Below are 20440 nucleotides of genomic sequence, written 5' to 3'. Positions count from 1 at the left end.
GCTATAGCATGTAATAGCGACCGCTGTCTATAATAGCGGCTGCATTTTTTTTTGCCACTGGAATACTAGATTAGAGGTCAACCCGCAAAACACAGTTGTCAGAAGATCCTGTGGTTGTGGATGCAGCCAGAGTGGCATGTGTTGAAGACAACGTTTTGCGGCGGCGTTATGACCAGTTACATAAAATGTGTAGCCTATACGCAGTGGAAAACAAATCTAGCGAGTAGAGTAAAGTTGAGCTGGTATCATGCAGTGGAAAACCACAACAAATGCCTTCCAGACAGACATTCTGCCCTACATTAGTACCGGCTCCTATGCTATGTTTATATAACTTAGTACCCTCCTAATAATTCTGAACCAGCCTGCGACTTTGTTTTATGCAGTCCAGACAACAGGCTACAGCTGAAATACACAAACACACACGTTAATTTCACCCACAGCCGGCCAGCCAATCAGAGACACAACCAGCCAGCCAAATAGACAGAGACACAGTCAGACATTGATTGACAGATAGGCCGAGGCAGACAGACAGGTGTGGTGTCTCACCTTGTCCAGGCAGGACATCTCGGTGGTAAAGACAGAGGCTGTATCAGAGGCAGCTGCTCCTCTAGCACCGCCTCCAGCATCCTCCGGTCTTGTGCAGTAAGCCCCACCCCTCCGGGGCCCTCAAAAGGCATTATGTAGGCATCGTAGCTCTTTCCATCTGAGTAAAGAGGGTGAGGTACACACATGGACTACCTTCCAGGGTCCCCCCAGCTCAGGGGTGGTACTGGAGAGCTAGAACTAGGTGTGTGAAAACCAGACTATTCAAAAACACAAGGCTTGGTGACAACCTGTCCAGGCACGTTTCAGACCACTTCATGTCAGCTCCCCCCCCCCTTCCACACAAACAAACACACACACACATATACACACACCTGAGGTCCTTCCATGGAAACCCAGCCTGTCCCGTACAAACTGAACAATGTTCACCCTCAGGGTCACATATATGACTATCGACATGACGACCACAACCACCAAGAGCACTGGTAGACCAACGACCAGGATATACGAGGGTGGGGGGGCTATGGGAACACTAAGGACAGGCACCATGGAAACAGTCTGTTAGACAGGTTCACAAGTTATCCATTTACTTAGTTGGTTACAGTAAAAAGTCCTTATTTGAATTAGTGTCATTACCAGAGAATGTTTTATTCTGGAAGAACTGTGAAGGTAGATCTTTATAACACAAGTAGAACACGATAGAACAGTAATTTAGGTTGCTAGTGAAGATTAATGTCTGGGTTAAAAAAATCAATCAGTTCATTGAATAATCAGTCAATTTACTAGACAATTACTGTAGCTAGATTGTTAGTTTTTTGGTTCGTTTTCTAATGAGCCAGTTTGTTGGTTAGTTATGGAATGAGTCTGTTACTTAGTTAGGTGTACCCTTGAGTATCAGGCTGATCGATGCTAGGTCCATGCCGCTGGTGGTGGTGAGAATACAGGTGTAGTTGAAGACCAGGGCCTCCTCAGACACCTCCCTGATGGTCAAGGTTGCCGAACCATTCTGCCTGAGGGAGGTGGAGGGTGTCACAGTTTTACTATCAAGGGCCTGCTAAATGTGTGTTCAGAGAACCTGTGTGTGTGTTTCTGTGTGTCTGCATGGGTCTGTGTGCGAGGGAGTGCCTGTCTGTAAGCTCACTCCTTGTAGAAGACAGGGAGCATCTCATTCTCGTCCAGAAAGGTCATTGTCGTGTTCATTGTCTTCATCCAATACACCTCACTATCCAAGTCCTTGTATATGCTACTATTACAGACAGTCTCTGTATGGGAGCCTGGAGATAAAACACACACATATGCATTGCCACTCACGCACACACATCAATTCACTCTAACAAACTTACAGAACCTTACTGAATGGTAGCAGCTCAAATCGACTGGATTCGAATACTCTGGTACTTTTTTTGGAACCCCTCTGTTGAGGTTTCAAGGGAACTGAAGCAATAACAAAAGGTGACGTGAAAACACTGTTTTCACTGATTGGTCAGAGAGAATCGCGACATGGGACATACTGCACAGACCCGCCATTTTTAAACAGCCAAGCTACTATTAGGCTATAGCATGTAATAGCGACTGCAATTTTCTTTTGCCACTGGACTACTCGATTAGAGGTAAACCCGCAAAACGCAGTTGTCAATTGAGGAGGTGTGGAAGATCCTGTGGTTGTGGATGCAGCCAGAGTGGCATGTGTTGAAGACAACGTTTTGCAGCGTCGTTATGACCAGTTACATAAAATGTGTAGCCTACTATACGCAGTGGAAAACAAATCTAGCGAGTAGAGTCAAGTTGAGCTGGTATCATGCAGTGGAAAACCACAACAAATGTCTTCCAGACAGACATTCTGTAGCCTATGCAAGAGAAACATACCAAGGGTCACTTCTATGACTTCACCATTTCGTGGAGTGAGGATCTTTGGCTGCATGTTCCCTGTAAACACACACACACACACACACTCATAAACACACACATCCACCAACAGACGCACACACAAATAGTTTTGGTCTGGTCTGGGAGTTCCCACATACAGTACTCCACAAAACTGCCCAGGAACATGACAGTAGATGAGTAAAAGTGTAAGTGGGTGTTCCCAGTGGGGTTCTCCCAAACATGAACCCAAACCCAGGGGGATTCTCTCAGTGCTCGGTGACCAGAAACAACCGGCTGAAACACAATCAGGGTAAGCACTGAAGATGATGGAAAGAGGCATTCAATTAAACAGAGAAAACTCCAGTCCCTCCAACTGTAGCCTACCTGAGACTTCTAGGAAGAGCAGAAGGAGGAGGAGGTAAAAGGAGTCCATTCTCAATCTCCTCTTCAATTGAAAATAAACTGGTGCCCGCAAGGATTACCTTGTGGTGTGCTCAGAGAGATCTCACCAAGTAGCCTAGAAATGTTTCTACAACATCGGAATGTTTTTTCTGGACATTACACTGTCAACACTGTATGGGGAACAAAGTTAACGATAACGTTGGATTCACATGACGATGTCATTTTGTGTAACAGCCAATTGAGGCGTGATAGGCAGCGCTAATTAAGTATGAATCTTTTATTCTTTTTTTGATGTTGATGTTAACTCTGTGTACACAGTTAAATAATAAGTAGGCTAAAATATAGTTAAATTGTAGATTAATGGTGGGCAGCAATGACATTTCCAAATAAATTAAGCATTTTTTTTACATTAGTATTTAGCCTACATAAAAAGTGGAAGTTATGCTCTTACAGTTAGGCTATTGAATATAATGAACAATATATAATTAATTAATAGCTATAGGGTTGGTCACTAATTAGAATAAGTAGGCAATACAATAATATAGACATGTAGAGGCTAAATTAGTATAAATTATGTGAATTGATGTAAAAATACAAACCTTGTAAAAAGTAGGCCTACTTAAAAAGTCACAACAACGTTGGAATGCCACTATTAAGGTATTACTCAAACATCCAGTTTGAGTTCTCTGTCTTTAGTGTTGTCTTGAAGACATAGACTACATAGGCAATACTGACAGGTTCGGTGTTAACAAAAAGAGAAGTAGAATGTCGATGGATCTCTGCTGACTTCCGTGTCACATTGGTTGGTGGTGGGTGACACTCTGGTACCATCTTGTGTTGCTAATAAGCACACATTGCTACTCCAACTTCTATCGACAATTTTGTGACCTGAATGTACAGGACAGAAAGAATGGAAACAGATATTTTACTGTTAAGAAAACTGTATTTTTGTTGTGCTCGAGTTCAGTTCCAAACTATACATTGTAGCCAATTAGGGCTTGGTGTCTGGCTGAGATATTACAATTTAACTTGGGCCTACACTCAAAATGTTTGGGGCTGCAGCCCCAGAAAAAATGGCTAGTGACGCCTATAGGTGTATGTATAAAAAATAATCCTAAATGTAGGCTTGTTTTGTGCTCATCGTGTAATGGAGGAAACAGGGAAAAGGGCATTTTCTTATGACAGTTAGCTAACTAGCTCCTTGTGTATTATGGAAAGAATGCTAAGCAGTTAGGTTTAATGGCTTTGACCAAGCTTGTTTTGTCCTCATACAAGGCAGCACATGAACTACACAGTGTAGGACTAGGAAACGAGAGAGCACGTGCCCCAATATAAATCTGCTGTGCCCCAGTAAAATAAAAAAAAATTGAGTTTTAACAATTTACTTTATTAGTCAGTGCATTAATTTAAATTGATAATCCCGGAAAAAATAAACGCAGTATCCCAATCAACGCTCGTAAAAGTGTTTAACCGAAAACACAAAGCGATGCAGAATTCCATGTCCGCGCGCTCTTCTGAGCTTGCCAAATAGCCACTGCAGCACGCACACAGAAGTCCAGGTGTCGGACTCGGCACAGAAGTCAGAATTGAAGTAGGCTAAGAAAACATTACAAAACTAATGATAGTTTCTAAATGATAGGCCTACCGGTCATGACTAAACATGACTAAAACATAAAAACAATATTACACGAAGCTTCATGATGAAGCTCCAAAAAAACAGTATTAAATATTGATGTCCCTGCCAAAGCTTATATCAAACTTGCGTCCCTGAACTGTTGTACAGTGGGTTAAGCAAGTGGAGTTTCTATAGCCTAGTAGTGCATTGTGCGCAGCAAGCTTGAAAGAAAAAAAGGGATATGAATAGGGGCTGTGCCCCAGTAGAGTTTTATGTCTAACAACGCCTCTGGGACAGAGGGTTGAACATGTGATCTAAATGAAATGAAATTATACCAACAAATATTGTGGTGTCATTATAAACAATATCAAACTGTAAAAATTCGACCAGCTGCCGAAACGGCCGCTTCGAAAGGAAAAAGGCTGCGCTTCCAGGCGCATCGTAGCTAATCGCGGGTCTTCGCAGCCAGTGTGTCCCAGGCTTGAGATGCGGTCTCGCACCTAAGAGCTGAGCTCAATGCACATATGACAGGTCGAAACACAAAATGTAGCCCGTCTTTCGATTTTTTCAAAATTGCATAGATGACGTATTACCACACAATCAAGCTATACAGGAAGTGTCGATGTTGTTCCGATATGCTGAAAAAAGACAAATGTTCAATAGACAGTTATATTCGAAACTAGTTCGACAACACCAACAACTGAATATGTATAATATATTTTACTGGAAGAAGCACCATTAAAACTTTTATATAGATTCATTACATGCACGTCGGCCAAAGGGGTGTTCATGACTCTGGGGGCGTCAATGAAAGTGAAACAATCTGTGCATAGGGAGCGGTCTGTTACAAACGTAAACTAAAACGGATACTAAATCTAATGTTACTATAGGCCTACTAATCAGAGCATTTAAGACTCATTAGATGAAAGTTATTTGAATATAGGACGTTTCCTTTCATTCATTAAGCAGGTAATATTTTTGTTGTAGGCTATTTATTTGTGTTTCAATCCAAGAGATCGAAAGCGATTTAGTTAGTGGCGACGCGTTACAATTATGATATGGAATGTTGAAGTTTTTCGCTGTATTTTAAATGTAATTTTGTTATTTGACTTGAAGTGGTTACATGTCATGACGGGTAAGTTGTGACTAAAACTGTTTCCATCCTGCTGGTTAATTCTATCAACCAAATCTTTTTCGAGACCAGACAGGCCAAGATAAAGGAAGGGTGTCGGCCTTATGTTGGACAACAAAGTGCTCAGATTAGAGGCTTTTAGTGTGCATACTTAACATTTTCCATTGTCTGATAATGGAATATGGTTCATTGTGTGCAGTTTATAACGTTTATTGAAAAGTCTGTGCATTATTTGTAGGTGACATGTAGGTCGTGCTGGTGTCAAACGGTTGAAGCAGCATCCAGGATTGGAGAACAGGAGGGGAGAGAAACCCCCAGAGCAGCATGGAGGAAGCAACAGGTTCTCCTCAGGAGGAGGCGATCTCTCAGTTAAAGAGGTGAGACTGAGAGGGTGTAGTGGAGGGTTACCATCAGCCTGGTCAGCAACTAGACTACAAAAGGGGAGGGAGGAGGGATAGATCTCAGTGGTTAGATCAATAGACTGTTGGAAATCCTCTGTTTTAGTTCTCCCCTGCTTTACGTTGCTTTGGATAGAAAGAGTCTGTTACATGAATACATTATTATTATACGTGCAATCATGAGTCCAACGTAATTGATCAGACTTAGTTGTCAATCAGTGATTGGTAACTTCAAAACAGATTTTCATGACCAGGAAATACAGGAACAGAACTGGATCGAGGAAATCCAACATTGCATTTAGTTATCATGTCATGGAGCGACAGGAAGAGTCTGAAACAAGTCTTCAGAAGAACCATGTCTCTGAACTGTTTATCTTTATGACAGGGTGTATGTGGAGGAAGCAGAGTTACCATCAGCCAGCAACATGCCTAGAAATAAGGAACATCAACTCATGGAGTACAGGTAAACTACCAGCTAAAGCTATTATATAAGTGACTAGACCTGTAGAAGCATGTCTCTGTTTATCTAACGGTTTATCTTCATACATGTTAGGGTGTCTTTGGAGGAGGCAGAGTTACCATCAGCCAGAGAGGAAGATCGGTCCAGACATGGGGGAGATCGCACCATGGAGCCCAGGTGCAGTCCATCTACAGATTGAATTGAATGAACTCTGTGTTTGAATGTGACTGTAGAATGAACCACTAATGCTGATGAACTGTTGTAGGGTGGAGGAGGAGAGACCGGTGTCACCAAGTTATCTGTCAATGAAGAGTGATCAGTCGATGGATGTACCCATTCATTTTAAAATGGGAGATACAACTCAAGAAGGGTTAGTAAAAAATAATTGAATAAATCACAGGTTATTGATTTAAATGTTGATCTTAATGTTGATTTATCTGTTTGATTTATTTGTTGTCACCAGTACTCAGATCTGCAAAGTTCATCCCGCCAGATCAGAATCACCAACTCCCAGTTATTCAGCCATGAGTGACTCTTCAGTGGAACGCTCTATCAACTTCAATGATGGAGGATTACCAAAGATGTGAGATACAAAACAATTTGATTTATGTAAAAGTGTTTGACTTTAAAACTGTAAAACGTTTTAACTATTATTAAACTCTTAACTATTATATTATATTAAACATGGTTAAATGTACATTGAAATGAATATTACATTGAATTATATTTTTGTCTGATTTTGCGATATATAATTAATCATTAAAGCAATGTTCTTCACAACCTCCCTACTAACAGTAAACCAGAAGACATTCTCTGTGACCTCTGCTTTGATGTTTTGGAAATTGAGAAGAGAGCTGTTAAGACCTGTCAGACCTGCAATAGCTCATTCTGTGAGAAGCACATCAGGAAGCACTACACTGATGCACGGTTTCAGACACACCAGTTAGTGGATGTGCCAGGGGGACTGGAACACTGCCAGGATCATCTCAAGCCCCTTGAGGTGTTCTGCTTGACTGACCAGAGGTTCATCTGCAGTCAATGTTCAGTGACAAAGCACAAAGGACATGACATTCATCATCAGACACAACAAGCTGGAGCAAAGGTAGCCGTTTATGCTGTTTATGCTTTATAAGGAAATATAGATAACAGTATACAATACTAAAATCTTCAATGCATAATAAACAATTATTATTCAAACTTTTTTATTGATTTCAAATTCTGTTCATGTAGCGATCTGCTGGAGTGGGAGCCCAGAGACCACGTTGCGTTAATGGTAGATGTCTGGCCTCTAAAGACTCCTTCCCAATTCCCAAGTGTATTTTCATTCACTTTCATCACTTTAAGGATTAGTTAGGAAGTCATCCAAATCCTATATTTGTTTTCTTGTTTCCATAGCAATGCTGCCCCCTCCTGGTGAGATCAGCTTCTTGTCAGTAAAGCCAGACTCTGTGACTCTGAGCTGGGGACCTCCTGAGGGTCTGGAGGGACGAAGGAAGTTCAGAGTGACCTGGGAGGGTGATGGAGAAAAGAACAGCCTTTCAGTAACAGACTTTTACAGAGTGGTAATAACCGGACTCCAACCTGGTCAGAAGTATGAGTTCACTGTGGCCACTGAGGGGGACCATGGCAACCACAGTAACCTTGTCTCAAAATCTACATACACAGGTAGGATCCATTGAGTGTATCTTTGAGTTTGTGTGTTTAAACAATTGTTTGTACCTTGTGTAGCTTTAAAAAAAAATACATTTCTTTCAGTGGTCCCGCCTCCCAAGAACATAAAGGTTGACCGGTTTGGACCATATTCCTTCAAAGTTTGCTGGTCCAGATATCCAGGAATGGACCATGTTCCACAGCGTTTCCTCGTATGCTACACCGGTGAAGGAGAAGAGCTTGTAGCGATGCATGCTCAAGACTGCTGCACAACACTGACTGACCTGCAACCTGGTACTCAGTACACTGTCAAAGTCTGTACTGTGTGGTACAATAATGAAGAGAGTGAACCTGTCAACACAACTATCTGCACTAGTAAGATCATTTGTGAACACATTTGTTAAAGCAGGGTATCCACAGTAAATGGCCGGGTTTCCCAGATTCGTTAAGAAGCTCTTAAGCGCTAAGAGCTTCTTAGGAGCGTTCTAAGAGCGCTGTGAAAGAAGGACGTGTTTCCCAGAGTCGTTCTTAGCTTAAGAAGATCTTTCACTAAGAAGGAAATGTAAGATCAGCCTGACCCACTCTTAACAGCCTTCTTAGCGACCAAACGCTCACTGCAGCTGCATCAGGGAAAGTTATATCTGACACTCAAAGGAATACTAAAACCATGCGTGATGATAAATGTGCGCCCACAGTTGCAGAACAAGAAAAATAATAGCATAAGAAGAAAAATAAAGATATAAAAATAAATAATTGCCCATGTGTTCCTGTAGCACATAAATAAAATGAATCATCATTACTATCACTCATTACGTTTTCGTGGATGGCACACTGATCCCAATCCACAATCCCTCCCTGGTGGATCCGTGCTGGATTGGGAGGAAACATTACGCTGCCTTCAACATAGGGTGCCACCCCCCTACTCCCAACATTAAACCCACTACCATCACACAACCCATACCAACTATCATGTAGGCTATAGGGCTTGAAAGCTAGGAAATGACGCAAAATGATCCACAGAACACATGGTTGAAAAGGAAAAGAAGTTTATTTAAAAAAAAGAAGAGAAACAGGGTGTTGTGTGTGATTTATGCGCTGATAAAGTGGTGGGTGATCGATTTGCCTGGCATCGATTGACTTAGTTTCAGCACCACGGCGGTGGGCAGCTCCCTCTAAGAGCTTCTTAAGAAGCTTCTTTGGCGGGATCTTAAGAAGGCAGTTAAGAACGCGTCTGGGAAACACCCCTATCTTAGCGCTCCTTCTTAGCCGAACCCTTCTTAAGAGCCTTCTTAAGTCCTTAAGAACGATCGAATCTGGGAAACCCGGCCAATGTTGTTCCACTTCTGATATTGCATTTCTTTTGTCAGGTGTTCCTGCTCCAGGCAAGTTGACAGTTGTCTCAGTGGGCACCACATCAGCCACTGTGAGCTGGGAACATCCAGATGGAATGGAACAGACCCAACTCCAGTACCAGGTTTCCTGGCAGAGTCCAGGAACTAGAGACAACAGCGATAACAAAACCATTGAAATTGGCTGCTCCACCAAACTGAATGGCCTGCAACCTGCAACACAGTATACTGTCAGTGTCTCAACTATGTTTAAAACTGGAGAAAAAAGTGAACCAGTTCACACAACTTTTAACACTGGTAAGAAATATTCCTTTTACAAATAAAATTCAATTCATACTTGGAAGGAGGCTCTCCAGAGAAGAAAGCAAAATGTAAAATAATAAAAATATAATGATCAGATCAGTATTAAAATAATGAAGGACCCAGGGACAAATAAGTGACCTGCATTAGAAAAAGGTAGGCTATAAGAGATTTTACAATAGGCAGCAACAAATTAAGAAAATAAAGAAAAATAATAAGAAAAATATTCCTCTTAAACCTAAAAGCAACAATATCTTACTCCTCATCAAAAATCTCAACATAACTTACCCCCTAGTAGGTGACTTAGTGCTTATATGAGCCGTGCGAGAGTCCAACTAAAGTTGTTCAGTCATTGACCCTGCTTGCTTACACGTCAGCTGTTACTTTCCATCTACTAAGTATCTGGGTGTATCTGGGTCTATCTAAGGTCAGTTATGGCCTCTTTCCATGTCTCCTGATTACTTGGGTCGTAACCTTTGGTCAGTGACAGTTCATCTAAGGTACACATTCAGTCCTTAGTCTGTGATAGTTCATCTAAGGTAAGTCAGACAGTTAATCATTCAGTTTCATACAGTTTTCGGCCACGACATTAGCATCATGAACCAAAGTACATAAAGAAGTTTATGATCATAACACATTTTGTTTGTTCATCTGTGAAGAAGTAAAAATCTAACTGTAGGCTGTAAACAAACTACACCCTGGCTGCATGACTTCAATGTCACCTCCACTGAGTTTAGAACTTCTGATTTCATGTGTATGCCTCTTCTACAAAACAGTAGGTATAAAGTTTAAGGTTGCTTTTCTAAAATCTGCTCATGGCATTAACCTGTATAATGCCAATAAGTTGATTTTACTAATTCAACCTTAATCACATATGAGCTTTGTATTACTGTGTGCTGTAATAGCAGCAGACTGAAAAAGAGCCTATTTTTTGGGGGGTTCTGAACCTCCCAACAGCAAACACGATAGAAGAGGGTAATGCCACTTGGCACATGTGGCTTTGTGTATCTATACTAGTGTTGCAATGACACTTGTGATTAGTTATACAACCCCAATTAGCTAAAACTTGGGACGCTGTGCAAAATGTAAATACAAACAGAATCCAATGACGCTGCATCCTCTGGACTAAAGAAGAGAGGCAAGGCAAGTTTATTTGTATAGCACATTTCAACAACAAGGCAATTCAAAGCTTCAATGCTTCACATAAAACCATTAAAAGCATAAAAACGATTTAAAAACAATGAAGAACATTCAAGACATAAGACATTAAAAACAGTCAAAGAAGGACCATCCGGCTTGTTATCAGCACTCAGTTCAAAAGCCTACATTTCTGATGGTATGGGGGTGCATTAGTGCTTTTAGAATGGTCAGCTTGCACATCTAGAAAGGCAACATAAATGCTGAAAGGTATATACAGGTTTTAGAGCAACATTTGCTTGCATCCAGGCAAAAAAAAATTCAGGGAAGGCCTTGCATATTTTAGGAAGACAATGTTAAACCACATCCTGCATCTGTTACAACTGCATGGCTTCGTAATAGAAGAATCTGGGGGCTGAACTGGCCTGCCTGCAGTCCAGACCTTTCACCAGTTAAAAACATTTGGTGGATCATGAAACGAATAATATGACAAAGAAGACCCAGGACCGTTGAGCAGCAAGAACCCTGTATCAGACACAAAAGGGACAACATTCCTCTCCCACAACTCCAGCAACTGGTCTCGGCTGCGTTCCCCGAAAGCGTCATAAGCCTAAGTTGATTGGAGAATCCATCGTAGGACGAATCTTAGTTTTACGGGCCGTTCCCAAAGACATCGTAGCTAAAGTGTCTCTTGAAAATTCGTAACTCTTGAAAGCGGATAGTTTAGCCTACTCCTTACGAGCATATTTGGGAAACGCACGTAAGAAATATCGATGGTTTCGTTTTTTGCTCGATCGTTGCTACGATCCATCGTTATCGGGAAACGCAGCCCTCCTCAGTTCCCAGACAGATACAGACTGTTGTTAAAAGAAGAGGGGATTCTACACAGTGGTGAACATGGCTTTGTCCCAACTTTTTCGAGACGTGTTGCTGCCATGAAATTCAAAATTACCTTATTTTTTCCTTAAAATGATACATTTAATCAGTTTAAACATTTGAAATGTTTAATGTTCTATTGTGAATAACATAATGGGTTTATGAGATTTGTAAATCATTGTTTTCTGTTTTGTATTTTATTTTACACAACGTCCCAACTTTTTTGGAATTGAGGTTGCATTTCCAGTTTTACTTAGAGCCCCAAATCCCTTATTGTATTTATGTGTCTGCATACTTCTATGTGTTTGTTTTTCAGATATTGAGCCACCAAGGTGCATAACAGTTAACTCATCGACAACAACCTCAGCATCTCTGAGCTGGCAACCCCCTGATGACATGGAGGAGAAGCAAAGGTACAGAGTTGAGTGGAAATCTGGTGGACATTCCGACCACCATATTGTTCATGAGTCATCCTATAACATAACTAACCTCAAGCCTGGCAGAGAGTATGCCATTAAAGTTGCAACTGTTGGAGACAATGAGAAACTGAGCAAGTTTGTTGAAACGACATCAAACACAGGTGAGTAGAAATTATGTCTGACGTTCACCTTCTGTCTGTTAGGCCTTACAGTAGATCTTATAAACCTATCACACCAGGGGCATTGATATGCAAGGGCAGGGAGATTGCACTGATACACTGTGCTGGATGCATTTTTTTTATATGTAGGTTTTTTTTTGTGGTTTAAATTAAAAAACAGTAATACACATACCCACGTCTTCTCAGGTTGAATACACTTTGTTACACAATGTTACATTCACTAACGTTGACTATTCTGACATTCATTGACCGTTTTAGGGTTGAACAATCCTAATAATAATAATACATGAAATTAATACATAATTAATGTCATTAATACATGCAATTTCAAGAACAGTGCAGTTAAAATAGTGTGCTGGCAAACCATTTGTGGTTGTCGTTGGTATTCCCTTACCTCACCACATAAATGTTATTAATGTTATTCATAATATACATGATGTTAACTTTTCTAGAACCAACCCCTCCTGAAAACCTGCATCTGAAGAAAGTTAAAAACACATCTGTCACATTGTGTTGGGACACTCCAGTCAACATGGAGGATCTGTCATATTCATTCAAGTATTCCTGCAATAGAGAAAACATCGAACAGATAACTAAAAACAACAGTGCTGTTTTATCTGATCTGGAGCCAGGAACATCATACACCTTTAAGGTGGCCACTGTGCTAGAAAATGGCTGCACAAGCTTAAGGGAAACTATTGATCATAGCACAAGTAAGTCAACTACTGCACTACTTTAGTTTAACTTGATAGCCACTCTGGTTGAAGGTGTATATTGTATTGTGAATGGTATTTACTGTTAGTTTTTTACTAGATATTACTTTTCCTAATTTCTAATTGCAGACAAAAGTTTCAAGTGTCTATTGGACAACTTGGGACTAGGACATTGTTGGACAAACAAACTGACCGTAGAGATGGTAAGACAGATAGATGAGAATTCTATGTCTGAAAAAGCTGACCTTCCATCACAACTACAATTATTTTTAAAGAGGTTGCTGATGGTGAACATTAAAGCAATGAATCTAAAACAAGATGCTTATCAACACTCGTTACCCGACCACAAGCCATCAAGTGATGAAGAGATGCCTGATGGCTTAAAGGACATTAACCCTCTTGATGTCATAACTGCTCTGTTTTTGTGCTCAGATGGTATCTTGCAACAAGAGCTCAGTCTTAAATTATCCCTGTGTCAGTTTGCTGTTCCTCTGCTGCTGCCCAACCCTGAAACACAGCAATGCACTCTGATGCTGTGGGCCATGAGGGACATTGTTAAGCAATTTATACCTCACCCTCCTGGTGACTCAAAAGAGTATGTGGAGAAAAGTATTGTAGAGACTGAGCTCCCAATGGTGTCTTTTGTTAGATTCGGAGATAGCAGCTTGTCAAAGTCTAAGGTTTTAAATGATCTCAGTAATTCCCAACAGACCCACAACACATTTGTTCACCGTAACATGAGAGCTGGGAACATCCCAAAGACGATATCTGATGGTTTAGTAGAAATAAGCTGGTACCTGCCAAGTGGAATCCCGAACATTGACGTCTTCCCTGAACCTGTGGCTGTAGCTAATCTTCGTGGAGATATTGAGGACTTTCCAACCCAGTTCAAGTTCCTCTGTGAAACATCAGCTGCAATGTTTGTGTTTTGTGATGATCTGGATGTCAAATGTATTCCAGACCTTAGTCAACTGAAACTGCAACTCTTCATTGTCTGTGACTTTCAATCTGGTTTAAAAAAAGAAGCTGCAGAGTTCCAGAAATACAACGTTGAGATTATAGAAAAGAGAAAAAATATGAATGAAGCAGAACTTGTGGATAAGATTTGTTCTGAAGTGAAAAAGGTCTTGAAATCAGACCACCTCAAAATTAAAGTGGAGAGTATGGTGGATGTTGCATCTCAGTTGTCTATCCCAGTGGATGAAAAATGCAGTCCTTGTGACACAGCAAAGGATAGAGCAGCCAGAGTAACAGAGAACATCAAACTACCTTTACAAGGGACAACTTGGAAGGAACTCACTAGACTGGAAAAAGAACAATGCATACTTAAATTAGCAGGAGATGAAAAACATGAAAGCGATAAGACTGAACAAAGGAGGGAACAGGTGACAATTGGCATGAGTGACAGCGTCAAATGGTTCATTGAGGGTTTGAAAAGTCCAGAAGATGAACGATCTTATTTCCTCAAGTGGATGAAGATCATCCTGGACAACATATCAAGAGCAAAACATTCTAAACTTATGAAGAGAGACCAAAGACAGGCATTTCCTGAGGGTCACCCTGACACCAACATGAAGGAACTTGTTGACAGATCCTTGGGAACAGAACACTTCCTGAGAGAAGTTGGTCAGCTGTATGAAGCATCTATGTGTGTTCCTGAAACCACTGACCTTAAACATCAACTTCAAGAACTGCCAACAATCTGTGCTGAGTTAATGTTGGCTGGCTTTCCATTGGAACTCATGGATGGGGATGTGTCTAACATCCCAATGAGGTGGGTAACCGATGTCCTGAAAGAACTTGACTCTCTCATCCAACTCAATAACAAGATTCGAGTAGTTACAATTCTAGGGTCCCAAAGCTCAGGGAAGTCCACTCTCCTCAACACCATGTTTGGAGTTCAGTTTGCTGTCAGCAGTGGAAGATGCACCCGAGGTGCCTTCATGCAGCTCATCAAGGTCAAACATGAGTTCAGAGATGTGATCAAATGTGACTTCCTAATGATCATCGATACAGAGGGTTTGAAGGCTGCACAGTTGTTAGACTTAACTGACAACTATAAACACGATAATGAGCTGGCCACGTTTGTGGTAGGACTGAGTGACATATCCATTGTGAACATTGCTATGGAAAACCACTCAGATGTGAGAGATCTCCTGCAGATTGTAGCTCATGCCTTCCTCAGGATGTCTCAGAAAGAATCAGGGAAGAAGCCCAGTTGTCTGTTTGTGCACCAGAATGTGCCAGATATCTCTGCTCCTCACAAAAACCGTAGGGATCAGAAGCTCCTTTTAGAACAGCTCAATGAAATGACAAGCGTTGCAAGCAGGATGGAACATTTGGGTAAAGACTTGGTATTCACTGACATCATCAACTACAGAGCAGAGGACACCTGCTACCTGCCAGGTCTGTGGTATGGAAGTCCACCCATGGCTCCAGTCAATCAAGGCTATAGTGAAGGTGTGGCCAAAGTCAAGAGCTATTTAATCCAAACATTTTCTAATAAAACCGAAGCAGCAGAAACATTGCTGGATTTCAGCAAGTCTGTGAAAGATTTATGGGATGCAGTAAAGTGTGAGAACTTCCTCTTTAACTTTCGCAACAGCCTGGTGGCTGAAGCATACAGCAAGCTTAGTGCAGAGTTTAGCAGTTGGGAATGGGACTTCCAAAAGCCGATTTCCATTTGGCTGTTGGAGGCAGAAACTAGAGTGGCAAACTATGGTTTGATTGACTCTCAAGAAGAGAATCTCCTTGACAAATTTGCAGAAGAGTTAAGAACTGAAGCTAACCTTCAACTTAAGAGACATGGAAATATTTTTGTCAACAAAGTGGCTGAATACTACAAAACAGGTGCAAATTTGCAACTGGTTGAGAAGTACAAGAATGAATTCCACATTGATACAGAAAGCAGAAAGAGGAGGATGGCCAAGACAGTGGAGAGAAGATTAGAAGTTGCTGTGGATGTGAGAAAATGCACATTTGGAGTAGACAGAATTACAAAAAACAATAAAACTATTATGGAGAAAAATGTTTCTGAACTTGTTAAGTGTTGTCGAGGTAAACAGAAAATGACCGTAGAGCAAATCAAACAAGAATTTGAAAAGATGTGGACTGAAACTTCAGAACAGCTCTCATTTAAAGGTCATGAGACTCAAAATGTTCCAGCACTGATCACCACTGATCTTCATGTTAACTTGACAAGGGAAGGTCCCAAAGTCCAGGAGATGCTAAATAAATCAAAGCCTTTAGAGAACTGTGGGAAAGATGCATTTAAAGTGAACAGGGCACACATAATTAAGAAGCTATTCAATAAGAATGTTTCAAAGAGCACTTTTGAGACTGAAAAGGTTCAAGACATGGCCAATGACACCATAAACCAGTGTCTGACATTTGTAGCAGGAAAGGTGAAAGAAAAAACTGACTACCACCCAGCTCACACCATGGAACTACTGGAATTAATTGAAAATAACCTGAAAAAACACTGTGAGTTGGACATAAGTCCTAAGATTGCTGCAGCTCTGAAAATACACATCTGTGGGCATGCAGCGAGGGAATTCCAGAGCATGCATGAAGCTTTCATCAAAGACAAAGACCCAGAAAGAAACTTTTTGGCGTTGAAGCCCCAGTACTGTAATGACTTCGAAGGCCTTTACTACCAGAAAGAAACGAGGAAAGAGTACAAAAGAAAGGCCAAAGAATTCACAGATGAATCTCTTAAACCAGCAGTCATGGAGTATATCCAGAAATCTCCCAATCTGGACATTAATGGCATAATAAAAGAAATTGTTGAATTCAGAACAATAAGACATTTTCAGTTGTTCATGCTTAAAGAGCTATCGTCATCTGAGTTCAACAGGTTCCAGGAGTATATTAAGAACTATAATGAAAGCGCACAGAATTTGATCCAGCAAATATTGGAAACAAGATGTAGACGTAATAAAATTGAAATTGTGAGGACAATTTGCAGAGAAATACAGGCTGCTGTTGAGCAATTAGAGGGAACTCACATTTCCAATGGAGGAGACATAAAAGAGTTCTTTGTTGGTTTACGCTCAAAACTGAATGAGAGGCTTGTCATCTCTGACAATACAACAGGATTGGTTGTAAAAAATTTCAGGGCCAGTGAATTTTCCAATGTGTTGACAGAATTAATTGGAAAAATGGAAAAAGACCTTCTCCCAAAGGAGAAATCTGTACCTTGCGGCCCTCTGAAGCAACAGCAGAAAAAGCTGTTAGGCTGTCAGAGATTCTGTCCACGGTGCAATGTCCCCTGTGATAAAGAGGGGGAGAGTCACTGGTGGCACACTGCTTTGACTCATCGACCACTTGCATTTGGGAAGGAAAAAAAGTCTGGGAAACTTACCTTTCAGATGTGCTCACATACAGACAGTTCCTGGTTTACTATTTGGAAGAGTTATTTCAAAAGAGAGGTCCAGCCGTATGACACCCCAATCACAGCCACACCCTACTGGAAGTTTATCTTTGCAAAGCACAATGAAAAGTATGCAGAGATACACAAATGCTCACCAGGTGAAATACCAGAAGCTTGGAAAGCAATCACAAGAGAGGAGGCTGTACAGAGCTTAGAAATATGAAAATCAATATCAACTTCAATCAATCGACTTTGTTTCACCAAGATCAATGGCTCCAAGTGACTTTAGAGTAAATCTGATTGGAATATGAAATATTGAATTATTTGTGATGTATTGTATTCTTGTACTCTAACGATGTACTGTTATATTGTAGTTTATGTTGTTGTTGCACAATACCTGATATATTAGTATCGTTGCACAGTGCCTGATACAAATAGACTGTTTCCTAACTTCGTGTAATGACAACGTGAAAGTGTACAAAGGTGACTTGGGCTTAAGATGAACTACATTTAGTCATTTAGCAGACGCTCTTATCCAGAGCTGGACAAATATGGCCCTTTAACCTGTACATATATTGTTAGAGGACAAATGGACAACATGTTTTAGTTATGTTTGATACATTCACACAGCTTATGAGTTTTTGAGATAAATCTTTTCTGTTACTAATATCTCCACAAGTAATTCAAATGTTTTTATTTGTTGACTGAGGATTATAAGGCCCTAATGTTTTTTTGTTGAATTAAAATGACAATGTTATTGTTCAATGATGTAGATTATGTCGTATTTTACATATGGTTACATATGGTTATAGATAAACATACAGTTTATCTGTCTGATTTATATAAAGATTGTTTTCGAGGATAAATACACTTTACTAAACATTGTAAATGGTAACATTATCTACTGATTGCTTTATGGATATTACAATCAATACAAACAATCAAATCATGTGTAAAATGATTTGGGCTCAAATAAAAAAGTGTGTTGAAAGACACCGTGGAGTTTGTTACTTCATACAGTATTAAAATGTAATTCTTATTAAACACCATAGAACAGACAAGTGTGAGTTTACACACTACAGCATCCATGATGCAGTCATACTTTAGCAGTACTGTTTTACATATTTATATTTAGTTTATACATTGTTTATTATGTACCAGACTTTTATCCAAAGCTACATACTAATAGTGATAGTTTCATATAGAAAGTACAGTAGAATATTAAGGATCAGGGGCCGGTTGCACAAAACACCTTAAGTTAAGATTTTCCTCAGTCAAGTCAGAGTTAAGGTTTCCTTAAAACATAATCGGTTGCACAAAGCACCCTTATGTCTTCTCCTTAAGGTTTCCTTAAATGTTCCCTTAATTAAGGTTTTCTCCTTATCTTGGTCGTTAACTTAAGGATTCCCTTAAAGTTCGTTAAAGCGTTGCACGAAAGACCTTAGCAAACAAAGTAAGGAAGAAAACTTCAGGTACCACTGACTTATTCTTTACCGCAACATGGCTGAGTTTATGGAGATACATTAACCCATCCCACACCTATAGCACTCTGTTAGGCTACTGTGCTGCAGTCTAAACATGAAGGCTATTTATGCGTCGGCTACCGCTGTAAATAAAGTAGCTTGCCTAGACTCACGCCGGTAAATGCAGTGTAACTGTTGATCTAATTTTGATCTACCTAAGAAGTAGCCTAAGCTAGCTCTCACTTAAACGTTACTGTGTAGCAACAAGACCTACAAGTAAAGTTGATATCGCCAGTCTTATTGGACTCCCTCCTGAAATTGGTTCTCTTTTTTGGACATAACAGTCGAGTTAGGCCTATCATATAGCTAGCTTATATTTTTTATTTCTTGAATTGACCGCTTCACCAAACTTCTTGAGTTCATTTTTGATGCAATTTCGTCCTCCATTCGGTGTTTTTTGTTTGCAGTTATTTGTGGATCAAATTTACGTTTTAGTACCCAGCTAACACAGGACATTGCAGCGTTATTTTTGGTCCCGTGGACAACGTTGCCGCGACGGCGTACCTTGGTCGGCTGGATACGTTATTTTTGGTCCCGTGGACAACGTTGCCGCAACGTCGTACCTTGGTCGACTGGATACGTTATTTTTGGTCCCGTGGGTTACGTTGCCGTTGCGTCGCTCTTTGGTCGTAGGCAGGGGCGGACGGGGGGAAAAAAGTGGCCCGGGAGATACTGTCAGACCGGCCCACTCAATACACAGCACGCGGCCCACTCGGTACACGGCGCGTTGCCCACTCAATGCTTAACTCTTGGCTAGTATCAGATGATTATACTTATAACTACAAAGCCTTAAGGAATGAATGTCAGCAGAGAAAGACCACACAATAAAGAGAGGGAGTCAGGTGGCTGAGCGGTGAGGGAATCGGGCTAGTAATCTGAAGGTTGCCAGTTCGATTCCTGGCCGAGTCAAATGACGTTGTGTCCTTGGGCAAGGCACTTCACCCTACTTGCCTCAGGGGGAATGTCCCTGTACTTACTGTAAATCACTCTGGATAAGAGCGTCTGCTAAATGACTAAATGTAATTGTAAAGAAACTGGAATCAGAGGGTAGAATTAGTATGAACAATATATAAGAAATGAACAGAACAGAACATACGATGGGGTGTGAGTATCAGTAGTGTTGCATGCTGGGTGTGTCATTGTTTGTTTGTGTGTGTAGGGTGTTGAAGGTGCATAACAAAACAATAATTTACGTAACAGAACCTAAACTAACTCTCGCCCAGGTGCATTAAGGTAAAATGGTAATAAAAAACATTATTATATGGCAACGACAGTGGGTAGTCATGCCAGCCGCGTATTGACCTCATCGCCGGTCTGCGGTCTGATACGGATTCTTATTGCCTTGCTCTGACATCATCTTCAAAATGAGCGATATCGAGGAGTCAGCTAAGTTTTACTATCCAGACGATACTGAAGACATCCACAGTGATGAAGAAATTGTTAACTTTCTAAAAGAGTTGTTATTTGTGTTGGAATTAAAGCCATTTTAGCAGAACCGTGTTGTCC

At 40.7% G+C, this 20440-nt stretch overlaps 1 protein-coding gene and 1 long non-coding RNA gene across 2 annotated transcripts; one reads left to right on the top strand and one right to left on the bottom strand.

The window, feature by feature from the left end:
* Positions 1–2401: 2401 nt before the first annotated feature.
* LOC134007937 (uncharacterized) lies at positions 2402–3767 on the bottom strand. The gene is made up of 3 exons (XR_009928086.1): positions 3411–3767; positions 2794–2981; positions 2402–2469 (listed from the first exon to the last, which is right to left on the bottom strand). It is a non-coding gene; the product is annotated as an uncharacterized LOC134007937 (long non-coding RNA).
* Positions 3768–5247: 1480 nt separating this feature from the next.
* LOC134007458 (interferon-induced very large GTPase 1-like) lies at positions 5248–18427 on the top strand. Its single transcript, XM_062446926.1, has 14 exons — positions 5248–5395; positions 5797–5935; positions 6342–6419; positions 6510–6593; positions 6682–6786; positions 6880–6999; positions 7212–7518; positions 7647–7689; positions 7812–8081; positions 8172–8441; positions 9434–9712; positions 12045–12308; positions 12779–13039; positions 13169–18427. Exons 2-14 carry the CDS (start codon positions 5883–5885, stop codon positions 17632–17634), a joined length of 6600 nt encoding a protein of 2199 aa, XP_062302910.1. The 5' UTR covers positions 5248–5395; positions 5797–5882; the 3' UTR covers positions 17635–18427.
* The last annotated feature ends 2013 nt before the right edge of the window (positions 18428–20440 follow it).

The sequence above is a fragment of the Osmerus eperlanus genome, chromosome 21 (assembly GCF_963692335.1).
Source record: "Osmerus eperlanus chromosome 21, fOsmEpe2.1, whole genome shotgun sequence".
Classification (NCBI taxonomy): Eukaryota; Metazoa; Chordata; class Actinopteri; order Osmeriformes; family Osmeridae; genus Osmerus; species Osmerus eperlanus.
This window is presented reverse-complemented; position numbering and strand designations above follow the sequence as displayed.

Bases quoted from the DNA above. Each gene is read 5' to 3' on its own strand.
- LOC134007458 (XM_062446926.1), top strand. From the start codon at position 5,883: ATGGAGGAAGCAACAGGTTCTCCTCAGGAGGAGGCGATCTCTCAGTTA. The intron at 6,787-6,879 runs GTTAGTAAAAAA...TGTTGTCACCAG, and splicing joins GGAGATACAACTCAAGAAGG to TACTCAGATCTGCAAAGTTC. The intron at 7,690-7,811 runs GTAGATGTCTGG...TTGTTTCCATAG, and splicing joins GAGACCACGTTGCGTTAATG to CAATGCTGCCCCCTCCTGGT.